This window comes from Alligator sinensis, unplaced genomic scaffold (genome assembly GCF_000455745.1).
Source record: "Alligator sinensis unplaced genomic scaffold, ASM45574v1 scaffold267_1, whole genome shotgun sequence".
Taxonomy (NCBI): Eukaryota; Metazoa; Chordata; order Crocodylia; family Alligatoridae; genus Alligator; species Alligator sinensis.
Window position 1 is genome coordinate 1,606,094 of NW_005842100.1, and position 15,883 is coordinate 1,621,976.

The 15,883-nt window shown below is 43.2% G+C and overlaps 1 protein-coding gene across 5 annotated transcripts in view; it reads left to right on the forward strand.

The window, feature by feature from the left end:
- POLR3B (RNA polymerase III subunit B) overlaps window positions 1–14,999 on the forward strand; it is a 130,693-nt gene extending 115,694 nt beyond the window's left edge. For all 5 annotated transcript variants that reach the window (XM_025204900.1, XM_006024266.3, XM_025204902.1 and 2 more), the window contains 2 exons: window positions 6,932–7,105; window positions 14,456–14,999. In XM_025204900.1, the coding sequence (XP_025060685.1) occupies window positions 6,932–7,105; window positions 14,456–14,585 (304 nt within the window). In that variant the 3' untranslated portion in view covers window positions 14,586–14,999. The remainder of the gene's footprint in view (window positions 1–6,931; window positions 7,106–14,455) is intronic.
- Window positions 15,000–15,883: the final 884 nt, after the last annotated feature.

The window sequence follows — 15,883 nt, forward strand, 5'->3', positions numbered from 1 at the left end:
AGCAAACTGTGAGGGAACAGGTTGCAAGCTAGATACAAGTTGTGAACAGGACAGGCTTGCTCCAGGGAGGGGCCAGGCTGTTGTGCAAGGGCCAAAGCCAAAGGGCTCCTCCTTTCCTAGTGCCCAGAACAGGGCAGAAGGGTTTGGTATAGTTGTTCATTTGGCCTCTGGTTAAAGACTACTTTACTTGGAAGGAATAGCTGAGGAACTCCTAGGGGAGCAAAGCCCACCTGTAGAAACCAGCAGGCTAGGCAACCTGCTTATAAACACGTGTCATAAAGGTTCCCCAGGTTAAACAATGGGGCTTTAAAGGCATCCCATACAGCCCCATGATCTTCAGTATTGGTTGTGAATTTCTTATATCGTTACGCTCTGGGGAATTACGCAATTATGTGCCTGCACAATGTTATGCATAAAAGTATGACCCAGCATAATTGCATAATTTTGCATAGTTTAATCTGGGCGGGCTCTGTGCCTCCACCTCCATGGGGCTCTCAGCACTCCAACTGGGAGCTCCATGTGGGAGCACCAAGCGCGGTGGTGCGTAACTGGACAGCTGGTGAGTGGGGAGGGGAGCTCCTGCCTGCAGGAGGGGTGGGTAGGTGTGATGGTTGTGGATGAGTGTGGGCCCCTGCCACACATCCATCTCTTCCCCACCTCCCAAATTGCACAGCCCAGGCCAGTGGCAGCAGAAGGAGGCAGGCCCTCGGGACAGGATGTACATGGCAGCACAGAGTCTGCCTGGCCCAGCCCACTGGTGCGTGCCTTCAAACAAAACCAGGTTGGCTCTGTGCCAACACATGAAGCTCATGGCACTGCAGGCAGGAGCCATGTACCATGGGGCTGGGCTAGGCCAGATCTGAGCCTTCACATGGGGCTTGCTGATGGAGTGCTGGAAACCCCATGTAGAGGCACAGAGCCTGCCCAGACCAGTGGCACATGGCTACTGCCTCCAATGCGGTGAGCCTCAAGTGCTGGTAAAAAGCCAGCCTGGTGTGGCCTGAAGGCGCAGGCCAGCCCAGGCCGACTCTGTGCCGCCATGTGCAGCCCCCAGAAGCCATGTGCCACCAGGGGGCTTTGCCTGCTGCAGCCATGAGCACCGTGAGGGCCCATTGCCGGCTGCTGCTGCTGGCAGTGGGGGCTGTGCACCATGGGGGAGGACAGACGAGTGGCAGGGGGGCCTACACCCACCCACAAAACCCACATCCACCTAGGTGGGGTTTTCGGCACAGATATTAAGAATGTAAGATGAAATTTAAAAAAAAATTAAAATAATTTTGCATAATTTGGAATTTTTCCACGCATAATTCCCTGGGGTGCATATTGTGCATTACACAGATGTTTTCATTTAGTTGTCCATGATACCCAGACTTATTCCCTCCTTCCCATTTCCCTTCCTCCCTCCCCCAAGTTACTTAACTTAAAATCTGTCTATGTTTGTTTGTATGTATGTATGTATGTATACACATATACACTCTCACTCAGATTAGAGTCTAATATTTTTCTTCCCTTGCTTCTGCCTCTGAACTTCATCAGCAATTCTATTCTGCATAGTTCCTTCCTTATATCACCTTCTCCAATGTAATATGCGAGTCTTCTAACATGCTTTAAGTATGTGACCAACATCATGTATGTTTTTATCTTCCTCCAAGGGAGAAGTGCGTCCACTAAAATATTTTTGTTTTGATTCTTTTGTAATTTAGAAATACAGCAAAAAAAAGCTGGAAAGGGTGTCTTGCAATTAGAGTGGAAATTGGCAAGGTTTATGTAGGCCCTTGGTTCATATGGGAAATCATTCCACCATCCTGGCCCAGCCCTTGAGAAAACAGGTTGCAATAAAGATGATCTTTATAAATACTTTCACTTTACCAGAAAAGTAAAATCATTGGCTCCAAATATGGCCCTTTCTCTTCAGTTGGATTATATTTTTCAGTTTCAGAGGGCACGTCTATAGTGCCGATTTAAGGTACTTTCGCCATTTTTAGGGCGCATTAAAAATGATGACTTTAGGCTAATTGCTTTATGCAGTATCAAATTTAGGCATGAATCTTTAAGGCACCTTAAGGCACATGTAGATGCCTTAAGGCACCCTAACGTTATGTATGTTGACTGAGCGGGCCAGAACCGAAACCGCAGGGCCCCGTGCTGCTGCTGCCAAGACAAGAAACAGTGGGCGGTGTTCCCCAAGGCGCAGATGCTGGAGCTGGAGCAGCAGTTCCAGTAGCAGCAGTACCTGTTGATGTGCTGACTAGTGAATGTACATGGGGGCACAAAAAAGCAAAACAACCCAAGCCCCGGCACGTGTGGGCAGGCCGGAGAGGAGTAACAGCTTCACATGCTCCCTGTGTTGTTGTGAGTAGAAGAACTGTGCTTCATTGCAGGCATTGTGTCCTCACGCGTAGTCATCGGTTGGCACACCAACAGGTACCACTACTGCCGGAACTGCCACTCCTGCTCCAACATCTGCGTCTTGGAGAACAGCACCCACTGCTGCTTGTTCTTGGCGGCGCCCAGCAGCAGTGGGGGGCCCCACAGGCAAGCTCAGGTCTGCTCTCGACTGATGCTGGGGAGGGGGTTAGTACCAGGGCTGGGCCAGTCATGTCCAGGGGGGACTGGAGGATCTTACCCCCCTCTTCCAGCACTGGGCTGCACTGCCCGGCTATGCTGCTGCAGGCTTCGAGGGGCTGTCCAGGGTGCTGCCCAGGGCAGGCTGCAGGGGGCTGTCCAGGGTGCTGCCCAGGGCAGGCTGCAAACGCATTTGCCCAGCAGGCCACGTTAAGGCTCCTTAAGGAGTGCACATGTAGACATGCGCATAAACTTAGACTAAGGGGCATTAAGTTTAGGCTTATGTAAATTCACATGTAGATGCACCCAGAAAGCATTGTCTCGGGGAACAGAACGTCCGTGCAGAATGACAGAATAAACAGGCCTCGCCTGCAGCTGGTGCATGAATGCAAAGTATTTTTAGAAGCGCAGGCAATGCGCCCCTCATGCTAGTCATTTTCTCTCAGGCAAAATCTATGGGTGTTTGTTGGTCTCTGCTTGCAGGGTAATGAAGGCTCCAAATAAATGTCAGAGCCAGCACTGAAGAAGGGGAGATAGAATGATGTTGCCAAGACATTTGACTCTGTTAGGGCAGTATTTTGGGTAAACTGTTTCCTCTTTCTTGAAGTCATTACAATATTGGCCCTTCTGCTGGTTATGTTTTCTCCTTACAAAATGGGTGCTCTATCAGGGTTGTGTTTTGGATTAATCAAATTATGCCAGTTTCATGGTGCATTGTAAGGAAATAGATGAATAATACTGGTCAGACCCTGGAGCATCAGGTGTTTTCTCTCTCTCCTTTTTCCATCAGAGAGACTGAAGGTTTCTTGGCTGATATCCTGTGACATAGGCTAAGTACAGACATTCAAAAAGTCAGAGGCGGAATCGATCTAAGTTACGTAGTTTAGATCACTAGCAGATAGAGCACCCATTTGCCCCATGGTGGGGGGCAGGAAATCTTGGACCAGTTTCTGCCATTTTTAAACCAATCTCTGTATGCCAAACTTCTGTTCTGTTACAAGTATTTGATCACTTATATCAGTAAAAATTAGGGACCAAATACATGATTTTGTGGAAGTTGTGTAATTGGCAGTCTTCCGTGAAATAGCTGGTTCCACATGAAAAAGTGCAGGAAACCGGCTATGTTCAAAAAGTCAGCAAAGAGCTGGCAAAAAGCTGTCTACTAGAAGGGCAAGGGAAGGGGGAAGGGAACGAAGAGGAAGAAAGGGCAGACTGCCCATCTTCTGAAGCCTGCCAAAAGTCCCCTTCTCCTGAAGTGGGGCAGGGCAGGAGGGATGACAGCTGGAGCAGAGCAAATTGGAGATTGAGCCCCTGATGTCAGCTCAGTCCAGGAGCTGGTCAGCTGCCTGCCTCTTGGTTTACTCCTCAGCCCGCAAACTGGGGCCAACAGTGTGTGGGAGAGAGTGTGCATTGGCAGGTGGCCCCTCAGCCAATCAGAGGTGTGGGGGGCCCACTTTGCTCCACCTACAAAATGGCAACCCCAGCCATGATACAGCTGTGAAGTCGGGGGCCCTGGCCATGTTACAGCTGTGTAATCGGCCGCCAGGGCTCATGGATTTGGTGGGTCTCTAGTAAAAATGTAATGTCTATACCTGACCTTTAAAGCTCAGTATTTTGGTCAAAGACTTTTGGAGCTGCTCGGTGCTTCTTCCAAACGGGCATAAGTAATAACAGTAATAGTTAAACAACGCTGAGCTCAATCTTCTCCAGCTTTCAATTTCAAAAGATAAAGTAATATCTTACATGTGAGAGATTTTCAAAACTATCTGAGAGTAAGAAAAATGAGTCCTGTTGACTCAGGCTCCCAAGTCACTTAAAAACTTCAGAAAGTCCCAGCCCAACTGCTGGTACGCTCATTTTAGAAAGGATTCAGACTGAAGTTACTTTTGAAAAAGGGACTTTGGGGGGGCTTTAAATTTTTTCCTGTGTCTTTACAGACCACACCATTTCACCTTTTTTGCATATGTTTTTGTGTATGCATAGTTTTTCCAGGGATCTCATTCTTACCTTAAATGAAATGGGAATTGGGGTCAGATTTTGAAAAAATGAACACCTAGTGGTATTTTCAAAACCACTTGAGCTTCCAGCTGCAGAGTTGTAGCAGGACAGCTTCACACATGGGGCAGCACCAAGCTACCACGGTGTGGATCACAGCAGTACACATTGTAGTGGTGGCTGACCTTGTCCCCACCAGTCCCCAAAGGCAGTGCCCAGGGCAGCTTCCCTGCTTGTTGCCCCTCAGTGGTGCTGCTGCCTGGGGGGTAGGTGCATAGATGCTTCTGAAAATTCACCTACACCCCCAGAGCTTTGCTAGGTAAGTTCTGTCCTCTACAGGATCAAGCCTAATCTGTGTTGGGGAGAACTAGGAAGTTAAACTAGGATGTAAACACATTCTATTCATTGTTCCAACAAGGAAAAAAAAGTAAAACAGGTTACATGAATGGAAAGACAAATTTGAATTGCAAACAGATTAACTAAGTTCTCAATATGGGCAGAGTAAAAGGAGGAGAGAGAGACTCTTCCCTTCCCCCCCCCCCCCCCCCCAAAGTACAATTAAAACTTTGGCAAGATGCTTTCTATCTGCTAATTGGGTTAATATTTCATAGCTTTAAAGCAGGATAATCAGACCTTTTTAAAATTCTTTTGTAGACCCAAAGTAACATGAATTTATGAACACACAAGTTGTGGCCAGATTCACAAGTATACTCACTCTGGCTGCTTTATGCTGTTCCAATGATGCAAAACAGCCAGATATCCTGCTTCATGAGCGAGTTAAGCCTGTGTCTTAGAACCAAGTTTAAACAATTCTTCTCATTCCTGTGCATCTTATAGAGCCTGATCTATAGTTCCCTGAAATGAATGGAAAGACTTCCGTGATTTCAGTGGACAGTTTGAATCTTTAAAGAGCTTTTACTTTGAAATGCTTCTAGTGGCACAATCTAGCAACTGCCTTCAGCTAACAGTACCAAATTTATAAAGGACAAAATATAGAATATTGACAGATGAAAAACTGGTAGGTCAATATCTACCTTGCAGTGGAGGGAGATTCATCCATGACTGTTTTTAAGGCAACTGTCATAAAGTCAAGTCCAGGCTCTCTTAATTAAAGGGGTACTGTCATGATTTGAGGCAGTGAATTTAGAGTTTCTATATGACAACCCAAATATTTTTGCACTGTGCCAAGCGTTACCAAGCCAAAACATGCAGTAATCTTGAATCTGGACCACCATCACTTCCTCTTCCTCCTCCTCACCTGCACCTGCTCTACAGTGCACTTAAGAGACATTTTCAAGTGTTTCTTTGCAACCTTAAGGACTCTTGTCTGTCAAAACCTGAGATTTCCCATCTTTTGTCTCAGGAACTGTCTCTTTTAAACAAAACACTGAAATTGTAAGGCTTGCAATTAAAATTACAGGTGTTGATATAATTGACACTGATTAGTCTATTCATTGGCAAATGTATAAAAAAAGCAAGCTATGTATAAGTTGCATTTTAAAGTATATTTTAAGATTAATAATGTTGGACACACTCAGACACATGTTGGTCTAACATTTTCCTGGCAGAATCTCAACCTAGGGACTCCTTGGGCATGTTATAAAACTTTTCTCTTTGCTGAGTGAGGCTGAGACTATCCTGAGAGTTCATAGTTTTTAGCTACTGTAGTATAATTTATATGAAATGGTTAGGCAAAAGGGGATTTCTGGGGTATTAACTTTGTATAATTGGCCTTTTGTAGTGTGTTTAGGAGTGCCTGAAGATGAGGTGCTCTTGTTGTGGAGTAAATGTTTAAAGTGAACATAAATTCATTTTAAAAAGTAAATTTTGTTTAAAAAAATATTATGTTCTTTTCAACTCCACATTTTTTGCAGTAATTTTGGCACATGTAAAATGAGATTACAAGTGTTAATGGAGTCTAGAGAAAAAACTTCATAGCTGGAAAACAAGTTGAGAACATTTGGAGAATTCAATAAATATCGTGACTTCTGTTTCATCTGTCTGGATAAAAGCTTGGATGCAGTTCATGAATGCAAAGTTCAGAAAAAGGTTACATAGTTACTAGGAATGGCTTGTGTCCTCCAGTAATGAAGAATTCAGGTTTGGGCATTTATTCAACCATTTTATGTGTAATAAAGAAGAATAGCTCCATCCTTGCAATCCTTACTGTAGTGACTTCTGCAGATTACTCTCACGTGAACAAAAACTAATTTAATGAATAACAAAGGCTTGCAGGATTAGTTCTAGACCTAGACTCATAGTTCATAAAGAGGTTCATTGGTATTGTTGTTTAGGGAACATGTTCCTAAAAAAAATGAGAATGCATGTTCCAGAAATATTTACTCTTTTCTTTAAACTGCTCGTTTCAAAGGCAGCCCACTGAAGGTCGATCCCGAGATGGAGGTTTGCGTCTTGGAGAAATGGAACGAGATTGTTTGATAGGTTATGGAGCCAGCATGCTTTTGTTGGAGAGACTGATGATTTCAAGTGATGCCTTTGAGGTAGATGTCTGTGGGCAGTGTGGCTTGCTGGGATACTCTGGCTGGTAAGTTGACTCTTTTTTTTTTTTTTTAAATGGCTTTCTATTCGTGGGTCCCATCCTCATCTTCCCCCTTCCCTGCTCCCCCTCCATGTTCTATCCATCCATGTAAAACAAAGTTGTTGAACCTTAAATTGGGCAAAACAAACTGACTAGCCCACAGTGAATACATCTACAGGACAATGCATTGCACGTGCTGTAGTCCTTTTTGTCTTTTTAAAGTGCTTTGTAGGCAATAGTTAACAGTTCTGTATATGCTAATGAATCTGAATCAATGACAGCATAGGTCTAAAACTGTTACTCACAAGGCTCAAAAGATTGGATACAAAGCCTTGCAAGTGCAGGGCTAAATTCTTTCCTAAGTGAGATAGAGATTCAGAAGGTTCAAGTCAGGACAAAATCTGGCCTTCATAATCTGTTTTTTCAGACTAGATAAATATCCATGTCCCAAAATTGCCATCCTAATTGCCACCTGGGTTGCCTATTTCAACAAGGCAGGCCAAGGTTGGACATGGATGCTCTAACAGCTTATCTACACACTGTCTGCATGCCAGTTTAACAAAACTGATTTAGTTCAGTTGTCACAACTGCTCTACTCTGGAGAGTCTCTTAAATCCATTTTAATGTGTTAAGTTGATTGGCTTAGCAGCAGTTAATTGCAAGACTGTTTAAAGTAGATTGTCTCCTTGCACAGAGGTGAACTGATCGTTAACTAAATGGATTTAAAATGCACCTGAGTTAAACGGGTTTGATTTTGTGGGTATATCAGGGCTTAGCTGTCCAAATCATTAGGAGAGTAGTGAAGGGAAGCTTCTACTGTTCTGCAGACTATTCTCTAGACCAGTAAGGCTCAACCTCCGCCCATAGGGCTGTCTCATCTGCCCCTCAAGTCTCCCCAGGGGTCCAGAAAGTTGGTAGTAGGGGACTGGTGGCAGTGTTAACTGCCAAATTTCTGGACCTGTAAGGAGCCGCACAGGACGGATGACATGGCCCTGCAGGCTCGATCACCAGTCTGCAGTGGCACCAGCTCATTGAGTCACTCTGGGGTCAGGCTGGCATGCTGACTGTGTGTGCAGGATCTGTGGGCTGGGCCCATGCCACTCAACCAGCCCTGAGACCAGAAGGTTGGGCACTACTGCTCTAAATGATGTCATGATGTTATGTACTTCTAAAGTAGGGATGCATATTTTTTTTGGAGGGCTGTTACTTATATAGAGAAATGTATTTATATCCTTTCATGTTCTGCCTCTTGTGTAGTAAAATCACTTTTTTTTGGTTACCACCTCACTGGGCTTTTTTTTGCAAGTTATGAAATACACACACCCTCCCATTTGAGTTCCTAGCTGTGTAGGCTCTTTTTATGCCTTGTATTCTAGCTTCTTTGACAAACCCCAGAGTAGAGAGGTGGTAAGTTGTGTTAGGCAGAAGGCCAAAGTAGCAAAATGTATGTCTCTCTGAACTAGTTACTTCCCCAGTGCCCTTTAACCCTAAGGCCTACTGTCCATTCCCAGGAGCAGCAGACTTCCTCGGTACATTTCTGGAATCCTGGCCCTGCTATTGCACCTCCAGTTACATAGGTGTCACTTGTCTGAGAACAAGATAAAATAAGGCTTTTCTTTTCAAAATAAGTTGCTTCCAAATCTGACAGTTTCCAGCTGTTTTTCTTTAACATGCAACAGCCCTTCAGTTTATTCACAAATATTTCACTTCCTTCAAAGATTCAGAAGAAAGGTCCTGCTGGATTCTTCAGTCATTTCTCCATGTGCCACCACCCTGTGGAGGAATACACATTACCAACTCACTCAGTCCATGTTTGTTTTTTCTATCTACAGCATATGTTCCTATTCAATAGTAGGAGCAGAAAATATTTGATCTCCCTCTTCCTAGCTTGTACCAGTTTAATACAGCACAGTGCTTTTGGAGGAGTTGATAGTACTTTGGTCCCCTACTGACATATGCTTGCCATTGCCAGGGGACAGACTTGAAATGAGTCTGAGCGACATTTTCTTACAGAACTCAATTCCAAGACCCAGGAATGACTGCCCCTGTAAAATGAAGCATGCCAGACAGAACTGTACTATTATTAAAAATTCAAGGGAATCTGTTCTTCAGCCTAAGATAAAAAGTGATTTCCATTTAAAAGAATGGGAGCTACTTGCTTTCTGATTGGGAACATCAGATTCTTCATCTTACTGTTTGGGTGCTAGAGAGAGATCCAGTGTGTCTTTGTTTGTTTTTGTTTTTATAAAAAAGCAAATGCTCTCACACTGACTAAAGAGTCCTGCTGGCTCAAGTTCTTACTCAAGTCTTTGTGGTGCCTGTAAAGCTGACGGATTATGTCTTTGCAGGACAGAAATCATTTAAAGGAGAATTGGACTCTCCCCTGTGTTTGGCACAGGGAGATTACCTACTTCTCTGGAGATCTTCCAGCTTCTGCTAGAAAATCCTCCAAGTCTAAACTTTAGCCAGACAAAACAGGCTCATCGACTGGATGCAAGACTGCAGACAAAGACCTGATTGCATATATCATCTGTACTACAAATGAATAATTTACCATGGCTGTTTTACTGACTGTGTCCGTGTATCTGATTCTGTTGATACCTGACATACATCACTAAATAATCTCTAGCTAACCTGGTATTAACTTCCTTGAAGACTTAAAGCTTTATCATTTTAACATGGAATCTTACAGACTAGACCAGAAGTGGAGAAATGAGAGAGAGGTGAACAGCGCTTATCTTCAGTAGTTCTGTAGCTGTGGAGTCTCCCCTGTGTTACTGCATCTTGCGTGACAACTATCTGAGCTCTGCCTCTGTCAGTCTGATTCTAACCAACTGTCTTGTTCTTTACAATTTTTTTCTCCAGTTTGGTTTATGATGTTACTGTCTTACACCTCCTGGATTCCAGCCAAACACAAGTGTTATCCTACAGACATCAACACCATTTCTCTTCTTCCCCCCCCACTCCCTCCTCCAGGACTGTACATTTGGAATTAGATGCCAAAACTCTTCAGAACAGAGCACTTCTGATCTTGTGAACTATTAATTCCAGTTGCCTTATTTTTCTACTCTGCCTTTTTGTTATACTGGATTCAGGTTACCAGAAATACATCTTTGCTAGGCATCTGTGAAGTTTGTTTGCCTGTTTCTTTCATAATAGATTATGGATGAGATAGGAAAATTAAAAGTAAGACTTGCTAGTATGGGAGTGTGTGTGTGTAAGAGAAGACGTCTTTTTTTGTCTCGGTGTCAGTGTTTTCTTTCCTGAGCTGTTATGTCCAAAACTAGAGAACACGTTATTTTGTCTGCTGGTACCCTCTGAAGGAGGAGCTTAGGTAGACGGACAGAGGACTGAAGCTGCTAAACAAGCATGTAACCTTAAGGGGCACAAAGCCAGTTGTGCATCTCCCTCAGTGACTTTCTTATTTCTTTTTCAGGCACTGTCTGCTGTTTTTGTTTTGGTTAGATCAGTATTTTGGGGACATTCAGAATCCCATTTTTTGTACCTGCATGTATGTGCTTAACAGGGGCAGCCTATTCACCCTTCTGAAGCTACCACAATACTTGTAGTAGATAACATCAGCACTGCCCAGCCACAGCAAACCTGGCCTTCCACAGCACCATACAGTTGGTTGATATTTCTCACACTCAATGTTATTTAAACTGTTTTTCTGGTTGTGCTTTTGCGACCTTTTAGTCGTGCAACTCAGCCCTGAAGCTGTCAGGCCTTAGAAGACCATCTTAGCATTGTCTCATCTATTACATCTTCAATTCTGGCTGCACATGGAGGTGGCTGTGTAGCTAGGCGTCCCTGTCTGCTTGATTTCCAAATGTGCCCTAAGAACTTGTCATATGGAAAGTATCCAAATAACAAATAATATTTGGGGCACATTGATGAACAGTGGTATATGCTGTGACCTGCTAAGCATGGAACCAGAGTTCATTTTCCAGGCCTAAGACCTTGCTACGCAGCAAGGATATGTTGTTCTGAATGTAGTGCCTTTATTTCTCAACAAGCAACTTCTTCCTACTTCTTTAAAGTACTGAATAGAAATCTACATATGCAGATGTAGCCTTTGCTGTTTGGCAAACGTGATGGCTGTATAGGAGTTCTTGAGGGCATTTGAGCTTTTAGGAACTGGAAAAACTAGTGGAAACCTTTTTAATGCTTCAAAAAAATAGTTAACAGATCTCTTGTTACTATGTATGTGAAAAAACAGTTTAATGAAACTAAGGGTTTTGTTCAGGTATCAAAATCTTTCTATTTACCTTTTGTAACAAAGTTTTTTGGCACTTTTGTACACGGTGAAATTTCTCACAGAGAGGAAGAGGTGTTCAAGGCAATCTAATTCTGTGAAAAGTAGTCTGAGGGAAGTAATCAATAGTGGGTAGTTTCAATTAAGCGATCCGCTGTATCCTTCAGTGGCGAGAGTATGTGGCCCTATAATGAGCATCATAATGGAAACCAAGTAATTAGAGGGATTCAGACCTTCTGAACTGGCCTTTGTCAGTGGTGCAGACATTACGAAGGCATTGCTTGTAGCAACAACACATTGTTCTGTAGATAATGCTAAGGACAGTAGTCATAGATTGAGGAGAGGGAGAAGGGTTCAAGATAATGGTAATGTTTGGAGTGATGATGTAGCCATGATGTTCTAGGAAATATGAAAGAGGCAAGGATTTTAATGGGTGATTTCTTTTATTGGACCAACTACATGGTTAGGAAAGATTTAGACAAGCTTTCAGGTACCAGACAGAAAAAACTCACCCACAAAAATCCTCGTCTTCAAGGTAGAATGTTGCTCTGAGACACAAAACTTGCCTAGGGTGTTTCACTTGCATAATTCATTTCTTCAGGGAAGTAATATTCTGTTGTCCTCTGTGGGTGGTTCATTGCTTCTACAAACCATTGCAGCTCTGAATTCCCAGCGAAGATTGAAAGAGAATAAAACACTTACTGTGGGTTATTAATTCAGTACCAAATATTAGCAGTCTTACTGTTGCGTGTGATCCCAGTGGGACCAATGACTGTTCCAATGAGCCAGGTTTGTTCTTTAAGCTGAAGGTTTTCAAGACCCCTAGGAGACCATAAAATGTTGGGAATGGTGTTAAAATAACACATTCAGAGTATGTGAAAATTTACAGCTAAAGATGTTTATCAATGTACCAATTTAAGCTTGGTGTAAGTGACTAATTCCCATTGTACTAAAGAGCTGTCTATTCGCAAACAGGCTGAAATTGGCTATGTAAGTATTTGTATCCTGTGTTCATGTACTGCCCATCTCTAAATCTGTACATTTTCCATCTAGTATTTACAGAGATTGTACTGCTTGGTAAACATAGATACATGGCCAGCCATAACATATCCCCATGCTGCTCTGCGAGATGCCATGTTAGTCTCAGCTTGTCGTTCCCATTCTAAGCTGTAAGGTGCCTCTTCCATGTCATTCCAAAAAAAGACCATGTTCTCTTGCCTCTCTTGAACCCCATTTCATAGCTGTAGCTCCTCTGGCCCTGATTCTGGACTGGGCAGGAGCAGAATAGTCATGTGGATATGGCATGGGGATATATGTGACTGCTGCCATTCTGTGACACCAACTGTTGCTATCTCAGTATCAGAAAATGGTCATTGTTCTCACAACTTTGTCTCAAAAATAAAAGCACCATCTGGTTTAACTACAGCAATAGCTGAGCTCCATTTTCTTTAAAAGAGCATTGGCCTCACCAATCCAATGATGTAATAGTAGTGGCTCAATTAGGACAATAAGTCTCAGGAAAGAGTTTGGTATTGTATCTTATTAGTGAATTTGGCTAGTTCCAAAAAGCTTGCATTCATTCAGTTTCCAAATCAAGCTGCTTCTTCCTGAATTGGGATATCGTAAGTAAGGTTGTGGTCCAGTGGCAGAGTATGTCCTTGGTAAACTATAGAGTATGTGACAGTGAGGGAGCTGTGATTTTTTTTTTTTTTTTTTTTTTTTTTCATTAAAAAAAAAAAAAAAAACCAGCAGGTCACAAACATCATCAGTATTTGGTATAGATAATTCAAGAATGGAAGAGTAACTCAGTTTGCAAGACAGGTTTGGCAGACTTTGGCTCTTGGAACCAAAGGTGTGATCTAGTTCCCAATGAGGTCACTGTCAGAACTTCAGTTTTTCTCATTGGTCCTGGCCTCAATGTCATTGGGTTTTGGAGGAGGCCCACTGATGGCACAGTTGAGCCCTAGTGACTAAGCATTGACTTGCGAATGTGAATATTGCTTATAGGGTTGTTCCATAATGCTGAAATCAATAAGAATTTTGCAAAACCATCATCAAATGAAGAGCTTCTAAGATCTAATGAGCTGAGGCAGGTCAGAATTTGAACCTAAACCCCAGGGGATGAAAAACTGGAGAGCCCGATACCAAAATCCTAAATCATCCAGTTTCTTCCGAGCGATTTACTTGCTTAATGTGATTAAATAGTAGAAGAAAGAAACAACATGGAAGCCGAAGGAAATGAGAAAGTGATTGTTTTTGCAGAAGTCTTTAGTTCTGTATGGTGGTTCAGTGTTTATACTAAAAGTAAATGCTAAGTTTTCATGTTGGTTCTTGCTTCCATTTGGAGAAGGATAAAACATGGAATGATGAATTATCTGATACTGGAAAGGCTGTTGAGAGAAGGGTACTATCTTCATGCTTATAACAGTTCAAAATGCTAGCTACGCAAATGTATTACACTGTATATATCAAACAAAAGAGAAAGCATGGCTCCCAAAATTCTCAGATCTCATTATCAGAGTGACTAATAAAGGGGTTATTTAAATGCCATTTCACTAGCCTGCCATCACAATTGCAGTCTACACTGCTTTGGCTGCTTGCTTGTTCTGGGGTGCTTGAGAAAAAATGCACATCATAGGAATATCAGCATGAATGGATTTGGGATGTTTTGGTAATGCAGAATAAGTCACATATGTAAAAAACTAATGCTTGGAGGTTTTTCCTTTTTGCATCTTATCCATGTTTGAAAATTGTGTAGAACAAACTGAACAATTTCTGTTCCACTTTTTAGAAATGTGAGTTTTATTCCTGTTTTAATGTACTATTGTTTCTTGAGTGTTGGTACTTCAGTGTGCAAGGGTTACATAGGACTTTTTCCTGCAGGGTACTGAGCATTCTGGTCCTGATCTGACAGAACACAGGCTTAGCTCTTTAGCGCCCGAGTAATCCCGTTGACACCAATAGAACCATTCAGGGGCTTAAAGTTATCGCAGCGCTCAGTGTTTTAAATGCATCCGGACAGAAGATCCACTTGACAACATCTTATGAATGTGTTTGTTTATAAACCAATACTGATTTTTATATTTTGTCTTTATCCTTAGGTGCCATTACTGCAAGTCCTCATGCCATGTGTCATCCCTGCGCATACCATACGCCTGTAAACTGTTATTCCAAGAGCTTCAATCCATGAACATTATACCCAGGCTAAAATTGGCCAAATACAATGAATGAGCAAGTCCAAAAAAATTAACACAAAATGAAGACCCATATATATAACTGGAAGAAATGTTTCTGAACACAAGTGACTCTTGAAACCAAGGGAGTAGAAGAAATATTTGACTACATCATTTCTCACCCACTCCTGTTTTAATTTGGGTGCAAAGACCACGCTGAGAGCACAAAGAGCAATTGGTGAAGACTTAACCAGCTCTGAATAAGGTGTGCAGCAACTGTAATATGGCCCTGCCCCAGCAAAGCGCCTGCATACCTTTCAAGAATGAGTGTTGCATGCTCAGTTATGCAGGTGCTTTGCTGGGGTAAGGCCAAAAAATATACTAGGCAGAAGTCACTGCCTCGTGCTGAAATGGTTAGTTTTATTTTCTGGATTGGTGGGATGTGAATGAGGAATAAAAATTTTCAAATATACTGTATGAGTTTGTTTTGATGAGCTAGTGTTAACATTCTCAAATCTGCTGTGCTAAATGTTTTTAAGTACAAAATTTCTAAAGTATCGTTGTTGCTGAAACATTTTGCTACAAACATCCGACAGTTCAGCATGACTAAAGAACTGGAGTTGGCAGTTCTGAAGAACTGAGTCTTTTCATGAGAGAACAAAGAAAAGCAAGTAAAGAGAAAGGCCTGAGGTGTGCACACACACAAGGCCAAAATCTACTTTCAGTTGGGCATGCTCCACTTCCAGTGAATTTTGAGAGGTGGTGTCTTAGCAGAATCTAGCTTATAAAGTCAAATATTTGATTCTATTCGGCGCGTCCAGACGAGTGTGCACGTGCCTCTTTGAGGCGGGGCAAGAGTCATGTGCGGAAACAGAAAAAAAAGTTCCCTGAGCTTGCTGCAAGTTTGCAGCACGAGTACAAAATTAGACCCCTGGATATCCAGGGATCTAAAAAAAACGCTCCTCAATAGAGTGGAGCAAGGCACAATTCAAGACCGTGCCTTGCGAGCCAGTCCTCCAAAAGAGATGCTCTGGTTTTGGCCAGAGCGTCTCTGGTGTTCCTGCTGCCCCCAGCACTGTCCAAGGTAAGTTTTGGGGGGGGCATGTTTCATGGGTGTGGGTGGGTGAGGGGTGTCAGGGGAATGTGGGTGGGGAGGACCTGGCCCAGATCCCTGCACCTCGCTAGTCCAGCTTTGCACCAGAGCGGGCCGCACAGCTCCAGGAGGCACGCACAGGAGCTGTGCCTCCAGGAGCCCTGTGACCCGCTCCAGTGCAAAGCCGGACTAGTGAGCCACATGGGGCTGGGCCAGGTCCTTACCCGCCCGCAGGCACAGTGGGGCACAGCTGGGAGGGCGCC